We start from the raw sequence: 24,044 nt of genomic DNA, 5'->3' as shown, positions 1-24,044 counted from the left end.
CATTTATATACACAAATAAATACACAACTCACACAAATATACAAACAAAAAACATTTATTTTGAAATCGATTAATCGTGATGAATTGCTTTGACAGCACAAAAACAACTAGGTAAAAGCACAGGTTGGGGGTCTGTTTGATGTGTTGCAGCTGTCGCATGTATTGCGCACATCAGTTTAATCAGATCACATGCTGTAAATATGCAGACCACACAGGCGCATTTAAAACAGCTGCTTTTCTAACTTCAGTTATCACTGCAGGGCGCTGGAAAATATTTTTGTCCTTCGGCCTACTTTTCCAGGAAATCTTGCTTTTCAAAGACACTGAAAGAAGTTTTCGGAGAAAAAAGTTGCATTGCGCTTTTGTTATGAATTCCAAGCCACATGATGCCACTTTATCACAACAGCACAGTGCTATTTTGTTAAGTTATTGCAAAATATATATGCCAGCCAAATGGCAGTTTATTATATTCAAAATGCTCAGCCGTCACGTGCGAGTATGCATACTGTATTAAGTACAAATTTACAATATTGCCAAATGTGGGATATTGTGGTGTGCTTCAGCAAGAAACAGCTCAGGTCTTCTGAAGTTCTTCTTGGCACTCCGACCAAATGAAGGCAAACACAATCCCACGGAGTCGGGCTGGTCTTCAACAGTGTTCTCCCCAACTCCGTTACCTTGTACAGTATATTAACCACAGTTGCTGGGCTCAAAAGCGGTCGAATGAACCGACCTGTTGCCTCACGCAAGGGCAGAACACCTGATAAAAATAAAATCCGAACAGTCATGTAAGACTGCATTCTGAAAACTCAGATTTCTGCTCATTTTGACTTGAAGATGGAATCCCAGTCGATCGGAGCCGAGTTCTCCGCAGCGTCTGCGTTTTTGGGAAGGGAGGGGAAAAGGGATTGCATTTTCTGGCGAAATTCTTTCAGCTGTAATAGAGAAACGATACATATCAAACCACAGCTGCAGATTAAAGTAGGAAATATGACGCGACGAGACACGTACACTGTGGACACCCAGGGCCTTCCATATTGTGACGCTGAGGAGGCCAACACCACACCAGGCGTAGAGTGAACCCCAGCCCAGCGCTCGCAATGCTAAAGAGGCGCCACTTTCTGGCACCACAGCACTTCCCACTATACCCTGAACATGTGGAGACAAAAAAAAGTGTCTTGTGTTATTATTATTTTTATTAACAAGTATATTATCAGCATATCAACATGCGTAAAAAGTTACAGATACTAATTTTCTTATTATTTGGCATGTCCTCTTGCTGTAATGCTAGCATGCACTAAACCTGGCATGGACTTTATGGCTTAAGGCTTCTCCCTGACTAAATGTGTGACCTGTCTTAACTGAATAGAAGAAAATATCTTAAAATATATATCAGTGCCATTGTTTTGATTCAAAATGCACACCAGTAACGGTGTAGCGTTTTTATAAAAGCGACATAAATATCTTAATTCAACTAAAGCATAGTCCTGGTTTAAGCAAAGCCGTGTTTGTGAAACCGGGCCTACAAGTTTTCACAAAACTCATAATCATTATTTTAAAATGTTTAAATAAGCATCTTTTGTACTTTGTGGAAGGGAGAAATCTGATCTTTGTCAGACAGGAGCATGGTCCTAAAATTAACAAATGACATTACTTAATGCATCAGATTAGTGCAGAATCTTAATTGTTTATTCATTTTACATAATGAAGGAATGAACGTTTATTGACGCTGTATGCACACAGTGATAAGCCCCGAAACATAACTTGCGTCCATTTTTATTTCACATTGTCTAACGGCTAAACTAGTTGTTTGTGTAGCGAAGTTACGAAAACTTCCTGATACAGACACGCTAATGATGTTATCCGCTTTAATGTCATTTATCTCTTCAGTGCTCTACATATCAGATTAGCTGTTATTAGACCTCTGCATTCTGCAGACATCGAGAGACATTAGGAACAGAGCATCATGTTCAGGAACCATCTCTTGTTGCACACGTTTCTTTCTTATGAATCAGACATAAACAAGGACAAGAACCACGGCTCTCTATAAACAACATGGGCATTACCATGTGTACTCATTCGATCCCATGATGCACTGCAACAACAAGTGTAAACCGATGAACATTCAACAGCTAGCCTCTTGATCCACTGTGAGGCCAAACGAATTCCCTCATGTCTGCCAAAAACCCTGCCTGCATCCCTTCCGGCACCCCTTACCATCCCAATTGGCTCACTTGACCTTCAAGTGGACCATTTCAATGAAGTTATCTAAGGAGCTGTAAATGAGGGCATAGTGGATATTGGACAGTCTGAGATTTATTTATACGTCTAGCAGTAAAAATAAGTCCAATGGCTTTAAAGGGATTAGCATATAGGCCACACAATTTGATGAATAACTCATACACTACCAGTCAAAGGTTTTGGGACGCTTGAGTTCAATGTTTCTTTGATTTGAATTTTGAAAACAAAATTTGATTTGAATGCTTAAATGTCTGAAATTAGTTTAGTAGACAAAAATGTACTTGAGCAAACAAACGTGTTTTTTTAAATGACAAAACTACCATTTTATTTAATAACAAATGTTTTTGAAATGGATGACTTTGACTGAATAATGAAGAAAGAGGACTCAATACGAACACAGAATAGATGGGAACTCCTTTAAAACTATTTGATCTCAGGGCAAGAGCTGCTTGATAAAATGACTAGAAAACATTTCTACACTGAAGATGATCAAATACAACACGTTTAAAAATCTATTTCAACATAATTCCCTTTGATTTATTTCATAATATTGATGGGTTTATTATTATTCTAAAATATGAACACATAAGTTTCCAAAAACATTTGACCGATAGTGCATCTAAACTTTCTCTTTGACTATGATGAAAAATACCAATTTCTGTTATTTTTCTCTGTGATGACACACAGTGATAGAGCGAGTAAGTTGACAATAGAATGAGATAAACATGTATATCATTTGCATCATGGCATTGCAAGCAAATGATTAAAGATAATCTGTTTATACATTTATCTGAATGTATAAGAGTACAATGCATTTTTACATGTATATTTGACCTTAAAGCGTATGCGAGTCAGTAGCCCAGTTATGAGCCTCACCAAAAAGAAAAGAAACAGGCCTTTTGTGTAATAAAGGGTTACGTTCAGTAATACAGAAATAAAATAACTAATACACTATATTGACTTCTGAAGCTAGTTTTTCCAAAAATCTATTCAATCCTTCACACCTCTGCCATGATTATTGCGCTGATCTGAATCGCAGATGTTACTCAGTGGTTTTCAAACTTTTTTGTTGTAAAGCACCCTTTGTGTATATTGCATTGCTCTGCGGCCCCCAGATTTATTATCTTAAACATTTAATTATTTTGGTTGGTGCTCTTATTTTCAGATTGCATAAAATTGATGATAAATGTCTATATTTCATCAAATCCTTGGGCCCCCTGGATCCATTTCGGTCCCACCCCATTTTGAGAACCACCGGTTTAGCTGATGTTATTATTATATTGCTGAAAACTGTGATACCTTATTAAACCAACCGGGACTCTTCTTCTTAGCCATGGCGAGGGTGGTACCAAACCCTGCAATCATCCCCGCAGTGGCCACAGTAGTGAGAAAAGCGCTACCTGCATAACATAAACAAGTCACGCATCACACAGGGTAACATGCTTATACAGATGAACTGGTATGTAGCGAACTCAAAATGTTTATGTTATTGCCCGTATATGTTTAAGTGCTTCATTGGATGTCCTCCTCACTTGAGTCATAAACGCTTAAATGTAAACTACAATTGCTATTAGACAACAATCTTTACTTGAACACTTGCTAGCATCTTTCCTTAACAAGAACTTAATGTAACTATCTGTGTGTGCGTGCGTAAACAGTCCTTTAAACGTTACGGAGCATGAGAATAAGTGTCACTTTTATCGTTTAAGGACATTTCTTTTCCCACTTTATCTTCATTGTTATTATACACGAATGCTCCGTCAATTATTTTTGTCATTTGAGAACAACATCCGATTGTTTTTTCTGAATTTTTTAATTTTATTCTGTTCAAATTACAAAATATAATGCACTCAGACAAAATTGGGACGCGATACGGTAATGAGAATTTCAGCAACAACAAAAGAAGCAATAAGTTACAAAAATAACAAATTCCTCCTAAAAGTTAAAATTACGCTTTGCGCAAGGTAGAGAATACGGTTATGTTTCTTGTGATCATTATTTGAATGATCCGAATGAATGCACATTTAATGCAAAGCAATCCAGGTTGTAAATTGTCAATATTTATAAGACAAATTCCCAATGAACTACACTACCCTTAAACTCCAATGAGAAGCTGCTGTACCGTGTACAAAATAAACTGCATAAAACTATACGACTATTAAACTACTATTTGCTTTTTTGAGAAAATAATGGGCAGCCAAAGAATAAAAGGTGGACATTGTTATTTATGGCTTTTATTAGCAGCCCACAATTCAACAGTTTATTAAAATATTGTATGTTTGTTGTATCAGTAATAATAACAACAACAACAACTGCATTACTACAATTATTATTGATACAATGGTATAACGTGAATAATAAAAATTTTTGATGTTCTGTTATACCACCACTCCATCAAAACGCCGAAATAAAACTACATCAACATTCCATTTGTTTATATGACGTGACCCATCTGACGTAAGGTTATCCCGACAGCTGCTTCATGACTGACGTCGTGTAACAGTTAATAAGAGCTGCCCTTGCGTTCTGCACACGTTATTAAACGACACAAACCTTTGATCAAGAGTAATTTGTCGTCCTGATCCCTGTCATTCTCAGCAGTCACATTCACACTCGTGTTCTCCCGGTGCGCTGCCATCTTCAACGCGTCCCACTTCCTCCCTCGTCCGGTGGAAACATGTCCGGCGGAACCTTTCGCATCCCAATATAAAACGAATAAGGTGCTTTGTTAAAACATTGAACGAAGTTTCGCTTTTCGCGGTTCTGTTATTATATTCAGACGCGTCGCGCATTTGTGTAATTTAATACGTGACAAAAACGCACTACATATGACATTCAAACAGCGCTCGAATTGAATCAAGTCCCCACCATAAGACTTTTTTTGTGAGGGTGGGGGTTCGTGTCGAAAATATACAATTTATGCAAAACACACAATATATTTGATCATAATATGCATAACTATATTTATTCAAAACAGGCTTGCATAAAAGAACAGGCTTTTGCTGTGTTTTGGATCAAATCAATACAGGCTTGGTGAACAGAAATGACACTTAATGGTTGTTTGGCGTTTCAAATTTACAAGTGACAACTAGCCCATAAACAAACTTAATATCATTAATTCACAAAATGTATCAAATCCATTGCATGAATTTAATCACATTTGTCAATATCATTATAATTTTACTCATATATAAATTTTACTTGTTATGGGGGTGCCTATGGGGGCTCACGGATCCCCCAGATCCCCCCCCTTCAGTTCGAGCACTGCATTCAAACGCAATGTCAAGTTCAAGACTGGTTTGAGATTTGAGAATATACAATTAATTGTTATATTTAGAAATCATAATTAACGGCGAGGCTTGGAAAACATGCGCATGTCGGTTTAGTGTCAAAACCTAGCGAGCTGCCTACGCAGGCGGCATTTGTGAACTTTGCTGTATGTCTACACAGCGCACTTAAGTCTATTCTAAATGTGAATTAATTTATATCATAATATCAAACCGTTTTATTAAATGAATCGGTTTGAATACACGACCTCCTAAAAACGAAGCAAATGACGTCAAGCATCACCTCCGAGCTCACTCGGTTTTGACGCACGTGCGTAAAATACCGTCTAGGAAGCGACCGCGAACGAAGTCAGCTCAGCTCACACCACCGGGGTTTGGCGCTCGTGCTTCAAAAACGCGATGTAGTAAGTCAGCTCGCGAGTGTTTGAGACACGGCCGCTGTTTATAGGGTCATCTCTATGCTCTCCGAGCTCGCGCAGTGTTCGTGTTTCCCTCCACATCAGCTTCTCGACACAGATGACAAACGACAAACTCCGCGCTCGCGTCCGTCTGACGTTTTAATATTCGCCTCAGCAACACGTCTCTTCCGCTGTTCACGCGATACAAATCCGTTCACGAGCGGGATACGAGAGGACGCGTTTCGGTGGATTTGATTTAATCGTTGCGCGCGTTTGAGAACGATTTCTGGACGGGACGGAGAGCATCCTGTTGTGAAGACATCTGCAATGACTCGGTCCTCCGAACAATCACACGGATCTCATTTCGTTACGGATGTCAAATCCGCCGCTTTTCAAAATTGAAGATTTCTTTCAAAACATGGAGCAAAGAAAATGGTCGCATGGTTTTCTTTGACTGGCTGTTGTGATGCTTTCTTTCTCGGCGGTGCGCCTCCGGGATCAGCCTGTTCCTTCTTCGGTGGAGAACATCTGAATTCCTGCTTCGCTTTTCCAGCCTGTTTTGGCCCGATGACGGTCAACATGCATATGGGAGTAGAGGAGCCCATCAGAGAGTGCCAGTACAATCAGATCTGCACGCACAACTCCTCACCCAAAGAGACCCCGCACTCCAAAAAGAAGATCAAAAGGAAGTGGCAGGCCTTTCCTGGCCGAAATAAGTTTTACTGCAACGGGAGGATTATGATGGCGAAGCAGACGGGGGTTTTCTACCTTACCATGGTTCTCATCTTGGTGACCAGTGGCCTCTTCTTTGCTTTTGAGTAAGTGTAATGGGAGGGTTCTCTAGTAATAGTTGTGTTTTATATACTACACCGTGGGGTGATTCGTTTGATTCCAGTAGAATTAAGTTATTTATTTCCCTTGTGTTCATATACATCTGTTTGACGTCTGCATTACATCGTCTAGACGTCTGCGAGACGTTTCCTGTCAAATGTCGCATAGACGTCTAGAAGATGTCAGTAAGTTTCTAAGACGTTTATCAGGTGTTTCTGCCCGGCTGAAGTTGTCCAGAACTCTCTCTTGCAGACGTACCTGCGCTGGCATCTGCGCATCTTGAAGTACGTTCGGAGTGCGAGCCGGTCAGCTTAAACGGAAGAAGAGATTTGGCACAATTCATTGCGTTTAGGTAAAAACTCCAGACGTATAACGTTCTGGGTTCCGGACATTTCCGACAAACTTGACACAAGCGAGCCTTGTGCTCGGAGCTGTGTGGGGTTACTGTTTGGAAAAAACAAGCACGCATTTGACAATGTTAGCCAGCGTGTCAGGTGGTCGCAATAAATCCAGCCAACGCCGCTAACCCATCGTTCTCCGTGAAAGAACGTGTCAGTGTTATCCTGAGACTGCTGCACAGGATGTGACCCATCCCCCATCTCTCCAAACCCCATACATTCCATACCACAACTTCCAAAAACATAGATGTGGTGTGGTCCTGTTTCCATGGCAACGCTTTCCCCTTCCCGATCTTTGTGTGCTTTTGGAACAGGCTGTGTCTCCTAGGAAACAACGGGACGACCCGGCCCACAGTTTTATTTTCTGTGCTTTAGGGTTGATTGTGTCATGCTTTTTGTGAAATCATTACAGAGGCCATTAAGGCCAGATCTCAGAAATCACAGCATGCGTGAAAGACATTCGGGTTGGCAGTTTAGTCGGAATCCTTTGTAAGGCGTATATAATTATCTAGCTGAGCTTGTATATCACTGTCATGGTGGTTGACAAAATCATTTCGACTCGAACCTGAGCTTGTAAAGTCACATAAACATCGAGTTTCCTGTAATGCACTTGTAGCGGTCGTCTGTGGGGCAAGACGTTCCACATGGTGTGAAAGCAAATAAATGCGGCGTGTGTTTTTGAGAAAGCGTACCAAAGTCTGCCGTACAAACATGTGTGTGTTTGTATCGAGAAACAATATTACCAAAGTACAAGAAGTACGACATAATATAAACTGTAACAACCTCTCATAATGTGTTCATAACTGTTTCTTGGAGAGCACTTTACCATGAACTAATCTGCATACTACCGTCTAAAAACAGTGGTAAACACAGTATGGCTTTCTTCAAATGCCCTGCAGGGAAGGCCATGCCAGTCGATAACGTCTGACCGTTTTGGCTTATGAATGGCCATGACTCGTTTTAGTCAATTTAACAGCCATCAAATAGAAAAGTAAAGAACAACTAGTGGAGACCGTTTGAACCCAGATTGCAAATTAAAACGTATCAACTCAAATTACTGGTTAAAGTTTCTCATATTAAAATGTCATTATTACGCTGTTAAAAAAAAGGTCAAGTGGCCATATGACTGACAGAAAACGGATACTATTCGTTCACTTCTTAAAGGGACAGTAAACCCCAAAATTAAAAATTCTGTCATCATTTACTCAACGTCAGGCTTGTTCAAACCTGTATAAACTTCATTGTTCTGCTGAACACAAAGGAACATATTTATAAGCATGTCAGTAACCAAACAGATCTCATTACCCATTGACCCCCATAGTATTTATTTTCTCTCCTATGACGTTTAATGGGGAATGAAATCAGTTTGGTTACTGACATTATTCCAAATATCTTCCTTTGTTTTCAGTAGAACAAAGACATGTATACAGGTTTGGAGGGTGAGCAAACGATGACAGAATTGTTATTTACGGTGAACTTTTCCTTTAACTAAAGGACCGTGTTTGTTTAAGATCATCCAAATTGTTGGACAGAAGTTCTTCATTTATCTCAACATCTTCAAAACTTCTGATATTTGTGAAATTTGTTCACAGCGAAGCTTTAAGAGATAAAGTAATTTTATTTTTAAACATTTAAACAGTTGCACCACCTGCCAATCCTTTGCAAGTTTGAGATGCCAAAACATAAATTCAACATAATGTATTTCAACAAAACAGGTTTATAAAGTGATATGTTATAAGTGTATCACGTCATTTTAAAGGAAACTGTGCCCCCGGACACCGAAATATGCATGTCATGTCATTGACCCGTTCACCACCAATGCTTATCAGTGACAGACACAGTACGACAAAGTTTTCTTTTAATCCACCCTGAGATTTACGTTTTCAAAACTTTGACATGCTAGGTCACTTCAGTGTAATCTAGTTGCACTCGTTGTTTCCAGCAGACGAAATGGCAAAGCTTGGTGATCGTCTCCAAGAAGCTGTAGATTTCTAGCCCCCAGTTTTATCACTGCCGCTCTCGCGTTCTGTTAGTTAAGCACTAGAATCAACACTCTTATTATTATTTTTTGTCAAATATGTGAAAACACATCCATGTGTGTGTGATGTAAAGACGCCTACAAGCCAAGCAAAGTGCTTCCGCTCTGGAGGAGAGAGAGACTGTCAGCTGACAGTAAAAAATAACACAAAACCTTACGGCAGCACTGTTAACAAATCACATGACTGCATACAGGCAATCTGAGAATTTACTTTTTTAACATAGCTGACGCTAACCCTGCTGAAAATAAGACAGAAACCTAATACATTTTAACGGTTTACATTAGAATACCCTTACAACCCAATAGCTTTTTCCATTAAAACCGTTACAAAATTGCATTATTCCCACCAATAGAATAGTTTCATTAGAAATCCATTTAAAACCATTACAACTTTTTTAATGGTTTCTATTGTTTTTTTTTAGCAGGGAAGTGATGTAAACTAATGTTTAAAGTCGTTGGATTCTTACGCAACATTGCACTGAGCGAAACACAAGCAGCTATTATACCGTTTCCATAACTTCTCCTTTAGCTGTCCGTTTCTGGCGTCAAACCTGACTCCGGCCATTCCGGCCATCGGAGGAGTGCTCTTCTTCTTCGTGATGGGAATGCTGCTCCGGGCGAGTTTCAGCGACCCGGGCGTCCTGCCCAGAGCCACACCAGAGGAAGCAGCGGACATCGAGAGACAGATAGGTGAGAGGAAATGCTGAGATGATAGCTCTTCCTGTTTGTTTTCACGTGGAGCTGAATGTTCAGGTCTCTACCGAGAATGCTCAGTGTGAAGCCAAAGCATTTTGATGTTGTTCGCCTTTGCGTGTGATATGAATAATGCATGCTGCTGTCAGCCTGGGGTAATATCAAATCTGCTAAAATATTTATACCTGGCGAAGATTCCAAGTCTTTTAATCGAGATTTTTAATAAGAGATTTTAATCAGTTTTGAGTTAGCGCTTGTTCGTGAGTATGTTAGGGTGTTATTAAAGCAGTCAGGACTCAATTTGATCTCACTCACTCGGGCTCGGTATGAATATGCTTGTTGTAACTTAATGTGGTCACTTTCAGGGCTCTAATGAGTTTGTCACCGTCTTATTGAGACAGAATTTGTTCTCTTGCATTAGGACAGTGAACCCTAAGGGACGGGAAATGGAAATCACTGGGTCTTAGCCAGTGAAGTGCACTTGGGCTGAGGTTTTTCAGCCCCCTGCTGTTCAAATGAATAATATAGTAAACACTGCTGTAAGCCCCAGGGACGCAGCATGCTGTTTAGAAGATAGTGGACAGCGTCATCCAAAGATGAAAATTCTACCCACCCTAATGTTAGTCCAGAAACCGTTCTTTTCATATAATGAAAATTTATTTTTATGCTCCAATATGCTTAAACACCACACAGTCATTATTAAGAAATGTCAATGAAGTTGTCGGTAGGAGTTGTGCGGGTTCTTTGGATTTGCTTTTCTTAATGAGCAGACTGAAACTTAAAGATGGGGTTACACACGCAGTTTCTGCACATCTCATATCAATCTTGAGTGCCTATACAATAGTATTGCATCTTCGAAGAGTTTTTAGTTTGATCAAATTTATAAAAGACAGATATAGACGAGCTGGTAGAGGCGTGCGGGGGGGACTACAGCACACGCACACAAAACATTATCGCATTATCCCTTCGTGTTGTTTACATTATGCACGTACACACCGATTGCCAACAAAACACAGACATATGACCTAGGGGCCGTTTACACGAGACCATTTTCAAGTGAAAGCGCAAAACAATTTATGCGATTTGGCTGTCCGTTTACAACACAACCAAAAACAGCGTTTTAGGGGACTGATTGGAAACTTTTGAAAACGGGTTTCAAAGTGCAAGTTTTTGAAAGCCACGGCGTTCTCATTTCCGTGTAAACCCCAAAGTACACAAGAATGACAAAATGACATTGTGCACATGCGTATTAAGTGTGGGGGTGTGGTATGCGCGTACACCCAAACACAACGAAGAAGAAACAAATACAACAATGGCGGATTACATACTATAACCATCAGCGGACACTAATTATAGCAAAATCTTAACAATCATTCACTGCGACGAAGGGTTTTTAAACGGCGCTTTTGGATCAGACCCTGGGAATGAAAACCTTCGTATCTCCAAACTTTTCGCCATCTTGTTTGTTTGTTTGTGTATGTGTGCACGCTTCTCTTCACTATAAATGAGGAGAAATGCAGCGCTCTGTATTGTATGGTCTCTTTAGCGACGGAAGTCCGCCCTTCCGATAAACCGTCAATCAGTCCTCAGGGACTCTGTTATTTTTTCTTTACAAAGTGATGTCACCAACTTCTGGCGTGGCAGGCGTAATACAGCGTTTTAGTTATTTTTGCGGATCTGTGTAAACGCGGATAACGTTGTGGTGTGTACGTGAAACTTTTCAAAAACATTTCCCTTTTTCATCGTGTAAACGTGGCCTTAGTTTGACTTACCTTAGGGGTGGCGATCTGACGATCTTAAATCGCAATCGATTTTGAGGGCGTCCTGAATCCACTTTTTAACAGAATCAAGAGGTTCATGATCTTGTCTGTCGTCTAAAACAAGAGCTGTGTTCGACATCACACAGGGCTGCACAGATCCTTTGGCGTATGACATTGAAGAGGGTTTTGTATGCTTTCGAATCGCTCTCGCTGTGCTGCGAGGTCTGCGATGCTCCACATGAAGTTAAGCAGCCTTATGATTTTCTGTGCTGTGCTGATTGTCCAAAATATATATGTGTCTTCCTCAGATGTTTCCATGTGTGACTTATTTGAAAACAAATCAGTACTATAGTGCCATGGCAGATGAGGAGTTGGTGCCAAAAATGGACTCTGGTGTTTTTAGCAGGGCTGTACAGTGCGATATAGTTTTGCAAGTGCATTAGAAGTATGTCTGTCCTTGTGCTTGTTTGTGTGTGACATTAATCGATGGTGCACCGCTACTTTACTTGGTTTTAGTCTATTTTGTGATTGAAACTCATTTCCTGGCTGCATGGAGTTCATATATCCAGAGCCCTAGGATTTCTGTGATGATTCCTGCTATTTAAACCTGTCATCTGCCGGTACTGCGTGTATGAGTGACTGTGTTGCACAGTTTAACGTGCTCACACGGATTGGTATGTGTCTCACGGTTTGAGGACACAAACACATGAACATCATGTCCGGAGTTTCCCTGAGAGTTTATTTCAGGTGTTTTCACTGTTTGAGAAAAACTTGCGTTGCTGAACAACACACAGTCAATCCCAAGCGTCTATTGTGGGAGCGTCTTCACGACGACCCGTCAAAATAAATCCCTGGTTAACCTAAACGCTCGATTAAAAAAATACTGTGTTCGATTGTATTTGATTTAGCAAATTGTGGTATTCTTGTTGTAAATTGATCAACTGTAGTGTTCTTCAGTATTTACTATAGTAAGGTTCAAAACCACTATATCATCTAATATTACTGCAGTTTACTATTGGCCTGGTAAATACTTAAAAACAGGATTTTTATGTGGACAAATATATTACTATTGTGTAGTAAAAAATGGACAACACAGAACAATTAAAATACTAAATGAGATGGTCCATTTGTATATAGCATTAATGTCCTTTGTCATTAACCAGTCTATTTATGCGATGCATTCGTGTTAGATACAAATGATAACAGACATTTAAAACTTTAAACTGTTTGGCTTTCTGTGCTACAAAACTTTAAGCAAAAAAGTAAATATTTTCAGCTGAGTGAAGCGGCTTTTTCTCACGCTGGCCGGTTGACGCGTGACCTGCTTTTCCGGGAGAACGGCCAATAAAAGGAATGTTACGAAACAGGGATCAAGACTTATAAGAATACAGAAATACCACGTCATACGTCCAACTCGTTTTTTAACAAGTTGATCATGTTAAGCATGAGAAGCCAGCACGTTTAACAGTGTAAAGAAGTCAGAATGCATGGAATAGCATGTTATAAAATGGACAGCAAAAATACATTGATGGCATCACATGCAGATTAAGTAGGTTAAGAGACCAATTTCAAATTGGTTTTCAGTTTTTCTGAATTTACTATTTTTTAGATATGTGTTTAGATCAAAATAAATTTCGTTCGTGCACCACTAACAATATTTCTCCCAATTTCAAATAAAAATTGCATCTATTTGCATTTACTTGCAAAAAATGAAAACTAGAGAAACAGGTGAAAATAACAGAAAAGATGGTCTGTGTTTTTTCTGATCTCAAATACTGCAAAGAAAGTTCATATTCACTTAATAAGCAATACAACAATAATATTTAGATTAAAAAAATATATTTTGTGTAGTAATCTGTATTTTTATCAGGGGTTTCATGTGTCATGCTGTCAGTCTTTCACATTGCTGTTGGATGACATTATGTCACTCCTGAGGTTTGATTTGATTGAAATTCAACAGAGAATAAACTGGAATGGCGACAATACATGCAGAAATAAATTACCAGAAATGCATCTGCCTAGAAAGTTACTAGATGTACGCTTTTATGTTATGGATTTATTCATAATTGAGCTGCATATTTCTTATCTGATTTATATTTTTCATTTTAAACTTGATTTTTACAAAACCAAATTTCTTAAAGCTGCAGTCCGGAAGTTTGGCCACTGTGTTGCCATATCCGTTTGAAACGTAAAATTGCAGTTATATGCAGTTATTTTCTTTACGTGGGTTGTACTTCGGCACCGCGTGGATGAATCTGAGCTCTGTGCTTACTGACTCCTGCACGCCGCATCAGAGCAGCACCAGTGCATCTGTACATCAAGGTGACCGTAACAGATGACCGGATACAACCCGAAACGTTTAAAACATCACTAATTTAGAATCAACTGTACCGTTGGTTATCGCACAAATTTCCTGCATGGGGCGACCCGACAGCGCAAATTATAAATCATTATTATAAACTTGCCGTTGTGAATCAAGGTTAGATAAGACAATCGTTTTGAACACGGATCTGTCTATGTATTTACTCAATAATTGATTATTTGTACCACAAAATTGTTATATTTCAGATGCAGCCAACGGGCCGAGCGGTCCAGGCTACAGACCGCCACCCAGAACAAGAGAAGTGATGATTAACGGTCAAACAGTCAAGCTAAAATACTGTTTCACCTGCAAGATCTTTAGACCGCCGCGGGCTTCACACTGCAGCCTGTGTGACAACTGCGTGGGTAAGCGTGTGTGCAGAAGTGTTTTATTACCATGTTTTTGTTTAAAGTCGTAAAGATGCGCTAACATATGATGTTCTTCCTCAGAGAGATTCGATCATCACTGCCCGTGGGTGGGCAACTGCGTGGGAAGGAGGAACTATCGTTTCTTCTACCTGTTTATTCTGTCTCTGTCGTTCCTCACCATCTTTATATTCGCCTTCGTCATTACACACGTCATATTGAGTAAGTCAACTCTTCAGTTCCAGAATACATAAACATTTTAATAACATAAGTTACAATGGTATTCAGATAAACAACCATGTTGTTTGTTTGCACTTTGACGGAGAATAATTTTTTCAGCCTATTGGATTCGATAGAAATGGCAATAAATTAGCTTCCTTAGAGAAAAATCCTTAAAGACCCTGTGAAGTAAAGATAACAATTCCTATTTTTCCATGAAATATTGAAGACTTTTATTGAAGACTGTTATCTCCTCCCCTTCAACTGGCAGTCTACTGCTAGTTCCATTTCAAAATGCAACACCAGATTTATACAACCAATTAATTTGCAATGGAAAACACAAGTCACGTCCTCTGTTTTTAACATTCGGTATTTCCGTTTTACACTGTAACGTGTCAGAATATGGATGTGAAAACCATCGCAACATCTGGTTCACGGCGACTTTAAACATTCTTAAACCAATATTCAATTATTTGATGACCAAAGTAAAAATAAAAAGAGATAATATAAACATAAAACTTGTATAAGATGTGACGTGCAATTCTGCTTCACAGATAAAACAATGATTTTATTTTGTTCTTTTTAGTATTTTTGATGGAAAACAAGACACAAATTACAACAAAGAACATTTTTCTTCGGCACTCAGTACTAAGTTTTTATTTAAAGTGAAAGTTCACTCAAAAATGTAAATTCCGTCATCATTTACGCACCCTTAAGTTCAAACTTGTATAAAGTTTGTTGTTCTGCTGAACACAAAGAGAGATATTTGAAAGAATGTTTGTAACCCAATTGTCCAGAACTGTTGGGTTTCAAGCATTCTTCCAAATATCTTCTTTCGTGTGGCAACAAAACAAAGAAATGAACACAGGTTTGGGAGAATTTGAGGGTGAGTAAATGATGACAGAATTTTCATTTTTGGGTGAACTGTCCCTTTAAGAACGAAAGCTGGTGTTTCATTGCGGTACAGTATGGTTCCCATCAATTAGCTCCTGTTGGCCCTTGACTGGCAGCTAGAAGCCATGAATACGCTGACAAAGCAGTTTAAATCCCCGGGGGAGTGATGAAGAGTCTGTTAGCCTGAACGCAGCGCTGTTTACTGCACAAAACTGATCAATCAGGCCAGGAGGACAGGGGCATTCTGGGGTTGCTGTAGTGACAAATGGTTCTTGTAAGATGTTTATTGTACAGGGCACACTCGGTGTGCCTTTATTTACTCACCAATCTGTCCTCGGAAACCATTAGCAGACGACTAAAGGTCCTAAAAAGGTGTACATCATTCAGAACACCAACAGCCCAGCTTTTGGCACACTATGGTATCAACAGACTCGCATTTGCATTCTCAGATGTTACAATATTCGATTTTCAACACACAATTACTGTGGCTGAAAATGTAATGATAACGATATCATTGTGATATCTACGAAATAAAAATGCTAATAATGCTAGTTTACCCAGAAATGCTAATTCTGTCATCATTTACTCCCCCCCCCATGTCATTTCAAACCTTCATGACTTACTTTCTTCCGCAGAACACAAAAGAAGATATTTTTGAAGAAAGTTGGTAACCAAACAACAAAGAAGTTGGAAAATACCCAAAAAATACCAACATTTCAAATATATTCTTTAGTGTTCTGCAAAGGAAAGTAAGTCACACAGGTTTGAAACCATAAGATGGTGAGTAAATGATGACAGAATCTTCTTTTTTTGGTGAACTATCCCTATCTTTGCAATATTATACCAATTATCGCTGTTTTATCGAGCGATATCACGGTATAATGTGACACCCATAATTGACAGCTCAATGAAGTCAATGAATCTTTATCCAAGTTATTTCTAAATTCAGTCTGTGTTCACCATCCACCTGAGATCAAATCACCATAGAGTCCTCTGATATAGGGCGGTAATTTCCAATAGCTGCTAATGCCACGGAGTAAAGTACTCTGTGTCTATGGGTAACAGCTGCTGAAGGAGCCTCTAGGTATTGCGTCTCTATCTTAAAAGCATCTTTAGACATCCGTGAAACAGCAGCTGGTTAAATTATTTTCCAGCACTCACTACGCCGACTGCCATTTCAAATTCCAGTTGTTTGTTTCTATGACAGCTTTTGTTTGTTACGTAACCCGTTCTTCTCCTGCAGGATCCAACAGGACTGGCTTTCTCAGCGCTCTCAAAGACAGCCCAGCTAGATATCCTTTCACTGAAGTGTGTGCGTGTGGGAAGAGGCTATTTCTGTTTTTCACACCTCCAGAACACAATTGCAGAAAAGCACATCACCCATAATGATTTTTCTCTCTCTCTCGCTCTGTAAGTGTCTGTACCGCTCTCTTTTCAAAACGCTATTGAAATATGTTATTAAATACGGTCTGTGGGAAGTCTTTGCAGATCTAGGATTGGCGAGATCTCCCCTCAATCTGTATCACGGGGATTTGTGTTGCGGAGGGTGCTGTCGTGTTCACGCTCGCTGCTCGCATGAATTGCTTCATGATGGATTCACGAACACATAAACAAGCAAGTCAACATAGGATGCTTAGTTAAAGCATCGAAGGGATACACGTTTCCTTAATCATGTAATACGAGGGCTCATTTAGGGATAATATTCATCAGATTTGACAATATTCTGCTTATGGGGCTGCGTGCAAGATAGATGGACGTTATTTCAGCGTGTGAGACGAAAGAGTGTGATACGAAATGTGAGACACAGTGTAGGAGACTGGTTGCCACGGACAACAGTATTAAGTTAAGCATCACTTAGGCGGGTATCTTACAAGAAAAATTCCAGATTTTCAGAGAGCTGTGAAATAAGCAAGTCATAGATATACTCCTGAGGTGGCATGAGGGTAAATTTTACCCTCCGTAATATTGTATGTGTTTGTTAAAGGGGTAGTTCACCCTAAAAGGAAAATTCTGTCATGAATTGCTCGACCTTGAGTCGTTCCAAACGTGTATAAATGTTGAACACAAAAAAGATATTTGGATACATTTTTGCAACTGACAGTTCTGGGTCACCATTAACTACCATTGTAGGAAAAATGATTGCATAATTGTTTAGTTGTGTTGAGCACAAAAGAAGATATTTTAAAGAGTGTAGTAAATCAAAACATTTACATTTTTCTACTATGGTAGTCTATGGTGACCCATAACTGTCAGTTGCTAACATTCTTCTAAAAAGCTTTATTTGTGTTCAGCAGAACAAAGAAATTGATAATGGTTTGAAACTGCTTTAATACAAATATATAGATTTTGTTTGTCCTTGACACGTGCACTGTTCTGGAAGTGGTGGTGTGCTTTTTTTCCGTCTGGTCCATCGTAGGTCTGTCAGGATTTCATACCTACCTGATCAGCTCCAACCAGACCACCAATGAAGATGTGAGTGACACTTTTTTTCTGTATATTTATTTCTTTATCAGTTGTTAACTTATCAAACGTGCTGTTGTTTGAATGGACCAATGTTTTATACGAAAAAAATAATAGGACCAATGAAATTGATTTGACATTGATCATGATGGTCTGACCACAGCCAATAGTCACACGGAGTCTAGATATGAAATGATTTGTGACATTTTAGACGCTGCAAACAAATTTCTGTTCAATCTTGTGCCCGTGTATGAGACCATGAACTAGTAACAAATAAGAGACCGAGAAAGTTTCACCAGGAAGACAATACTTAAGCACTGGGGCTTGAAGACCCTTGTTTTTCAAGGTATTTTTCTCTGACAACACCTCGAAGGACCGACAAGATAATGAGTCTCATTTCCATAATCCCACTGCCAGGCTGTTTTGAGAGCAGCGTTCATCTCAGGCTCTCTCAGTGTCTGGCTGTCTGCTCTCGTGTTGGCAGCTTGTCCCTCTCAGCTACTGTAGTTCTCAATGTTTCAGATCAAAGGTTCATGGTCATCCAAACGAGGCAAAGGCAACTACAACCCCTACAGCTACGGAAACTTCCTCACTAACTGCTGCGCAGCGCTGTGTGGACCTCTGCCGCCGAGGTGAACGCAAGACCACTTCATTTCTTTGTTTCCTTGGTTGTGTTTAGAATCGATCACAGAGACACTGCATGCTATTCTATATGTACTGTAATACTGCCTGCTGTTTTTGAATATAGCACTAATGTTTCAAATATTAGCATGCAGGGTCAATAATGAACATTCACATTAAGGCAAGAGTTCTCAACGGGGGTGCATGCTGACTTCCAAGTGCCTCAAGATAAATAATATTTGAAAATAATAATGAGCATTGCAATAAATAAAAAACAAAATTTTCAAGGTCATTTCAAGCTCTAAAATATTTTATTGGGTAGAAATGTTGAGTTATTGGGAAGCGGGAGGGGCTGTTGGCGTTGGGTTGGCTTTGCATATCATCACAATCATTTTTGTGCACAAATGTAGAAATATTACTATTGAATTGCTTAAAAGTGAATATGAACTTTCATGAAATATGAATTTTCTTTGCAGTATTTGAGGTCTGTATGTAATGTAAGGTTTCTCCAGTAATTTTCCGACAATAGATGCAAATAGAAACAATATTTTATTTGAAATTTGGGAGAAATATTGTTCGTAGTTCACATAAAACAAAAATGACCATTTTACCTAAACACATACCTATAATAGTATGTTCAGAAACACTGAGAAATGTTTTGAAAGGGGGTATTTTCGACGGCTGTCTTTACCGCGTACACGAGTGTATGTGTATGCATATAATATCCTTGTATCTCTATCAAATAATGTGATTAGCCAGCTGCCTTTTTAAATAAGATGTCTATCGACTGGAACTCCATCAGCAAATCATTCTCCAGGCGCAATATCAGCCAAGGGCTTCGTGCTGATCTTGTAAAAAGAATAGTGACCTCAGCAGTTCTCGCACTCATTTACGAATACGAAAGGCTAAAACCAAACTGGCTTTCTTACTCCTGTAAATGCGATTTTCTTAGATAACCGAGGTACATCCTAAATTGTTTCAGTTGGTGTCTCGGCGAACGAGGAGGTTTGCAAACGTCAGAACACGCTCACACACCCACATGAGAGCTCGGCACACCATTAATGAGTTTTGCGCGGAGCCAGGAACATAAAGCAGAAGTGGGCACACAGCATCACTAGCTGCCATCTGCTCTGAGTGGGCATGTTGAGCTGGAGGAGGACTCCACACACACGGATCCTCTGGCTTCCTCGCCCACATTTCCTGACTCAATCAGAATGTATTAGCTTGGTTTTTTCTCGTTGCAGTTTGATTGACGGGAGAGGCCTTGTTCAGCCAGATACCCCGCAGCCTGTGGCCCAGACGAACGGTACCAGCGCCTGTCCCTCCAATCAGGTTCAGAGTCATATGGTAGGTGCACTGTACTCCGAACTCTGTCATGTGCGACACGCACACGGTATGTTATTCTATCGTACTAATGCGACTTTATTTGTAAAAATGGGAAACTACCACATTTTTTAAATGTACTGAAGTGATGTATTGAAGGTAAACAATCATATTTGGGAAATGGAGTAAAACATGATATTTGCTATTTTATGTAGTGCACTATTTTTTTCCAAAATCTAATCAAAATACAGAAACTTTAAAAATGTATACTCAAAGATAAAAATACAACACAGATTTGATGTCATATCTTCGTTTTGATAAACTTGTTTACGTGTTTTAGAGGAAAAAGACCCTTTGCTTTATTTCATATGGGAAGTCTTTGTTTTTGTATTTCTTGTTGAAATGCTGAACTTGGATCACATTGATTCATTCTGTGATGCTGGGACAGTGTGGGCTGCTGGAACACATGAATGCTGGATTCTGATGTGTCAGACGCTGACTTAAAGGCAATTATTCATTCCCTCGTGGGATTTTGTAAATTGATTATTTCCTAGACCCCTTGTAAACGTTAAAACACAATATCACTATGGTAAGATTCATCCATCTATAGATTATAGACAGATAATTCACGTTAAAACAGTTCCAGATCTCATTGGTATGTTCTTTGGAAGTTTTCTGTACTTGCTATTATCATCACGTTGAGTTGATTTAAATCAATCCATAGGCAATACAACAAACACTACAATGTTCATTTAAAACTAGGATTTCTCTTTTCTTATTCTTTTTTTCTGTCTTTCTTTACACTTTTTGGTTCTCAGAGCTTGACTTTTTTAATCTTTCATAATATGACAATGGCCTGGTTTCACAGACAAGGCTTAGCTTAATATGAACTAAATTCATATTTAAGTCGCTTTTATAATAATGCTGTGGGAAAAAAAAAACATTTCTGGTGAGCATCTTGAGACAAAACGATGGTTATTTGCTAGTTATTCTAAGTTTGGAAAGCTCAATCATTCATCATAGTCTGGGACCAGTCTCAAGCCTTGTCTGTGAAAGCGGGCAATTGCGTCTTTCTGACCAAAGAAACCAGACAATTTCAATTCGATTCTTTTGGATAGCATCTTTGACTATTTTGTGATCATTGTTTTTAATGTAGTTGCTATTTTAGTACATATTGAAACGATTTGGAACATTTCTTTACTATCTACACTAAAAATAAAGGTGCTTAAAAGGTTCTTCACAGCGATGCCATGGAAGAACCAATTTTGGTTCTACAAAGAACCATTCAGCCAAAGGTTCTTTAAAGAACCATCTCATTCTTACTTTTAAAATCGAAAGAATTAGAATTATATTCTTAAGATGTTAAAGGTTCTTAAGATGTCTTTATGGAACCAAAAGGTTCTTTTGAAGCACCTTTTTTTAAAGAATAATTGTAAGATGCTAGGGCTGCCAGATTATTTTGAGATCGCGATTATTTAACACGATTACTCATTAACCTTTAAAAGAACATAGAAAATAAAAAAACTTTGCTTTTAAACTCAGAATTTAACTGAAAAATTAATGTAAAGAAATAGCACTGCTGAACCACAGTAAAGGAAATGTGTGCGCTGTGGATTTATACTACAAGAAAAGAGAGGATCCTTCCAAAGTGGAATGCGGCACAATAATCGATTACGTCGATTATTTTGTTTTTGTAATTGATGAAGGCCAAAATTGACGATTATGATTAATTTTTTATGAATTGCTAAGCCCTTTTATAAGAGCAAGATGAAAAAAAACAATACATTTCAATGTGTGATTTTAGTTCAAATTTTGGTAGCCTTTGTATAATAAACTGTTTTATTAATGTAAATTATTATATTATACAGTGTTCCTGTTTAAAGTGATAGTTCACCTAAAAATAAAATGATATTATACTGACCCAGCCTTGTGAAGGGAATTATTTTCTAGTAGAAAGTGATATTTTAGTTATGCTAGCATTATGATCAAAGTATTTTTGCATGACCACAATTCTGACATTGTCGAAATCTATTGTTGAATTTTATTAGTGTTGGCGTCCATCTCTGCTCCAGTTTGAATCCTTGTGACTTCTTTTTCTCTTACATTTGATTCTTATGTTTCCTTGTTTAGTCTTAAGACTTCCTCCTGCCTATCTCTCTTTCCCTCTTCCTTCCAGTGTGCTCAAGACCAGTGCATTCAGAGCACCAAATTCGTTTTGCAGGCAGCCACCAACCCGCTTCTTCACAGTCAGCCCGTGGTTCTTAGCGGAGGTCCCGTCCTCCAACCCAAGACCACATTGGGAGGCCCATGTTCCACTCTGGGCCCCTCTCAGCCCACGCTGCCCTCCTCAATCCCCGGCCTCACCTGCGGTGGAGAGCTGATGGCCCTGCGGGACTCCGAGATACACTGCCACCATCACCTGCATCATCAACACTTCATAAGTCCAGAGGAGACGCCCTCCCCACCGGCAGCCCTGCCCTGCGCCACCCACCTGGGCCACCACGTCCACCCGGCACAGCTCTTCAACCCCGTCAGCCAAGACTCTCTCCATGAAGATTCTGTGCGGGGTTTGGTGAAGCTCAGCTCCGTGTGAACAGTGCGTATTAAATACCGCCTTGCTGAACTGAACCGAAAGCCATACATGTATAGCAGCCTCTAGTGGGCGTTTCTAATACTGTGTGGGAGACAGCAGCACTTACTGACGTCTTGAGGACTAAGCGAGGACCAAAGCAAGTCTTCCAGCTCCGGTATCACATAACCGAGCTGCGCTAATGGAACGCATTAGTGACGTGACATTTTTTCAGTGCTTTTCTGTAAGTATATTTCCTGTTCAACTTCTCCATTGGAATTTCAAGCCAAAGGTATTAGGTTCATGACGATATGTTATGATTTCACCATGAATTTGGTTGTTGAAGGGATAGTTCACCCAAAACCGAAAATTCTGTCGTCTACTCACACTCAAGTTGTTCCAAATCTGTATAAAGTTCTTTGTTTTGCTGAACGCAAATATCTTTGAAAGAAAGTTTACAACCAAACTTGACTACCATAGAAGAAAAAAGACTTTGTTCTGTTGAACACAAAAGAAGATATTTTGAAGTTATCGTCATTTTTCCTACTATGGTAGTCAATGGTGCCCCACATCTGTTAGGTTACAAACATTTGTTTGATCATTTATAAATTATGACAGAACTTTTATTTTCGGGTGGGGTATCCCTTTAAACGAAATATTTCAAAGCAACTTCAAATCACGTGATCCAAGAATTGTGGCACACTGTATATAATGAGATATGTGATTTAGAAACCCACGGTCGATTATTTTTATTATCCATTTAGTGCACAATATTTCTGTTTGGAGAACATGAACGGGATTTTTACATGTGGAACCCACTGCTGTATCCTATAGTGCAGACACAAGGCGGGCATCTTTCACGAGCTGTCATTCAGCCCACAGGTGGGATTATTTGTATGGACAGTGTTCCTATGTGACTCATACTATATCTGTTCATTTGTGGTCTTTGAACATTACCTGAGCTGTTGGGACAACGGAGAATCACACCTACGTTTGTTTGTACAGCCTGTGATTCGAAGTTTGGTCACATAATGGAAGAGACTATAATGCAACGTCACTGCCTTCTTTCTCTGGGGTTCTGTCGACAACTTCAGTGGTATTATCTATGATAATTATGCTTTCGTTCAATATTTGGGTATGTCTTGCATCCGATTTTAACCAGGTGCCAACACATCATGGTGATATGCGATTGTGCCAAAATGCAGTTTACTGGTTTTCCGCAAAGGTGGAATATTGTGGATGTTAATAAATTCACAATTTTTTTTAAAGAAGTGCTATGAGTGATTTGTTTGTTTGTGACATTAAATCACTGCATGTGTACAAAGTGGGTCTAGTGGTTGAATGAACCAAATGTTATATTTCTTTCTACAAAAAGAAAAATAATCAAAAAGCGTTATTGCATCAGGCTGGATTACAGGATTTAAGCAGTTTATAATAGAGATGCACGGATATGTTGGCCAATAATTGGTATCGGCAGATAAAAGCTATTTTGTCACACTGGCCATATATTGGCCAACATAGGTAAGAAATAAAAATGTAATCTTCAGAATCCGTATCGGCAGATATCACTGTAAATAATCTGTAT

At 39.1% G+C, this 24,044-nt stretch overlaps 2 protein-coding genes across 7 annotated transcripts; one reads left to right on the top strand and one right to left on the bottom strand.

Moving 5' to 3' along the window:
- Positions 1-39: 39 nt before the first annotated feature.
- tmem242 (transmembrane protein 242) lies at positions 40-6,207 on the bottom strand. 4 transcript variants are annotated; one of them, XM_079475401.1, is made up of 5 exons: positions 5,812-6,207; positions 4,795-4,932; positions 3,541-3,641; positions 1,012-1,149; positions 40-935 (listed from the first exon to the last, which is right to left on the bottom strand). In XM_079475401.1, exons 2-5 carry the CDS (start codon positions 4,877-4,879, stop codon positions 822-824), a joined length of 438 nt encoding a protein of 145 aa, XP_079331527.1. In that variant the 5' UTR covers positions 4,880-4,932; positions 5,812-6,207; the 3' UTR covers positions 40-821. The 4 variants fall into 4 exon arrangements, with proteins under 4 accessions (XP_079331527.1, XP_079331528.1, XP_079331526.1 ...); XM_079475402.1 differs by having other exon boundaries at positions 5,839-6,105; XM_079475400.1 differs by having other exon boundaries at positions 5,852-6,105.
- On the top strand, positions 5,874-23,781 carry zdhhc14 (zDHHC palmitoyltransferase 14). 3 transcript variants are annotated; one of them, XM_079475396.1, is made up of 9 exons: positions 5,874-6,744; positions 9,723-9,883; positions 14,215-14,373; positions 14,458-14,595; positions 16,730-16,778; positions 17,856-17,958; positions 18,469-18,578; positions 19,812-19,914; positions 22,112-23,781. In XM_079475396.1, the coding sequence occupies exons 1-9, from the start codon at positions 6,359-6,361 to the stop codon at positions 22,481-22,483; spliced, it is 1,581 nt and encodes a 526-aa protein (XP_079331522.1). In that variant the 5' UTR covers positions 5,874-6,358; the 3' UTR covers positions 22,484-23,781. The 3 variants fall into 3 exon arrangements, with proteins under 3 accessions (XP_079331522.1, XP_079331521.1, XP_079331523.1); XM_079475395.1 differs by having other exon boundaries at positions 5,957-6,744; positions 22,067-23,780; XM_079475397.1 differs by lacking the exon at positions 22,112-23,781 and adding an exon at positions 20,339-20,514 and having other exon boundaries at positions 6,201-6,744.
- The last annotated feature ends 263 nt before the right edge of the window (positions 23,782-24,044 follow it).

The sequence above is a fragment of the Barbatula barbatula genome (genome assembly GCF_947034865.1).
Source record: "Barbatula barbatula genome assembly, chromosome: 15".
Classification (NCBI taxonomy): Eukaryota; Metazoa; Chordata; class Actinopteri; order Cypriniformes; family Nemacheilidae; genus Barbatula; species Barbatula barbatula.
Note: the sequence above shows the minus strand (reverse complement) of the source record. Positions and strands in the feature narration are given on the sequence as shown.

Excerpts from the sequence above, each read along its gene's own strand:
- tmem242 (XM_079475399.1), bottom strand. The coding sequence starts at position 4,879 with ATGGCAGCGCACCGGGAGAACACGAGTGTGAATGTGACTGCTGAGAAT. Across the intron at positions 3,642-4,794 it reads CAAATTACTCTTGATCAAAG|GTAGCGCTTTTCTCACTACT; the intron begins GTTTGTGTCGTT and ends TATGTTATGCAG. Across the intron at positions 1,150-3,540 it reads GTCCCGGTTGGTTTAATAAG|GGTATAGTGGGAAGTGCTGT; the intron begins GTATCACAGTTT and ends CCACATGTTCAG.
- zdhhc14 (XM_079475395.1), top strand. The coding sequence starts at position 6,359 with ATGGTCGCATGGTTTTCTTTGACTGGCTGTTGTGATGCTTTCTTTCTC. Across the intron at positions 6,745-9,722 it reads GGCCTCTTCTTTGCTTTTGA|CTGTCCGTTTCTGGCGTCAA; the intron begins GTAAGTGTAATG and ends CTTCTCCTTTAG. Across the intron at positions 18,579-19,811 it reads TGTGGACCTCTGCCGCCGAG|TTTGATTGACGGGAGAGGCC; the intron begins GTGAACGCAAGA and ends TTCTCGTTGCAG.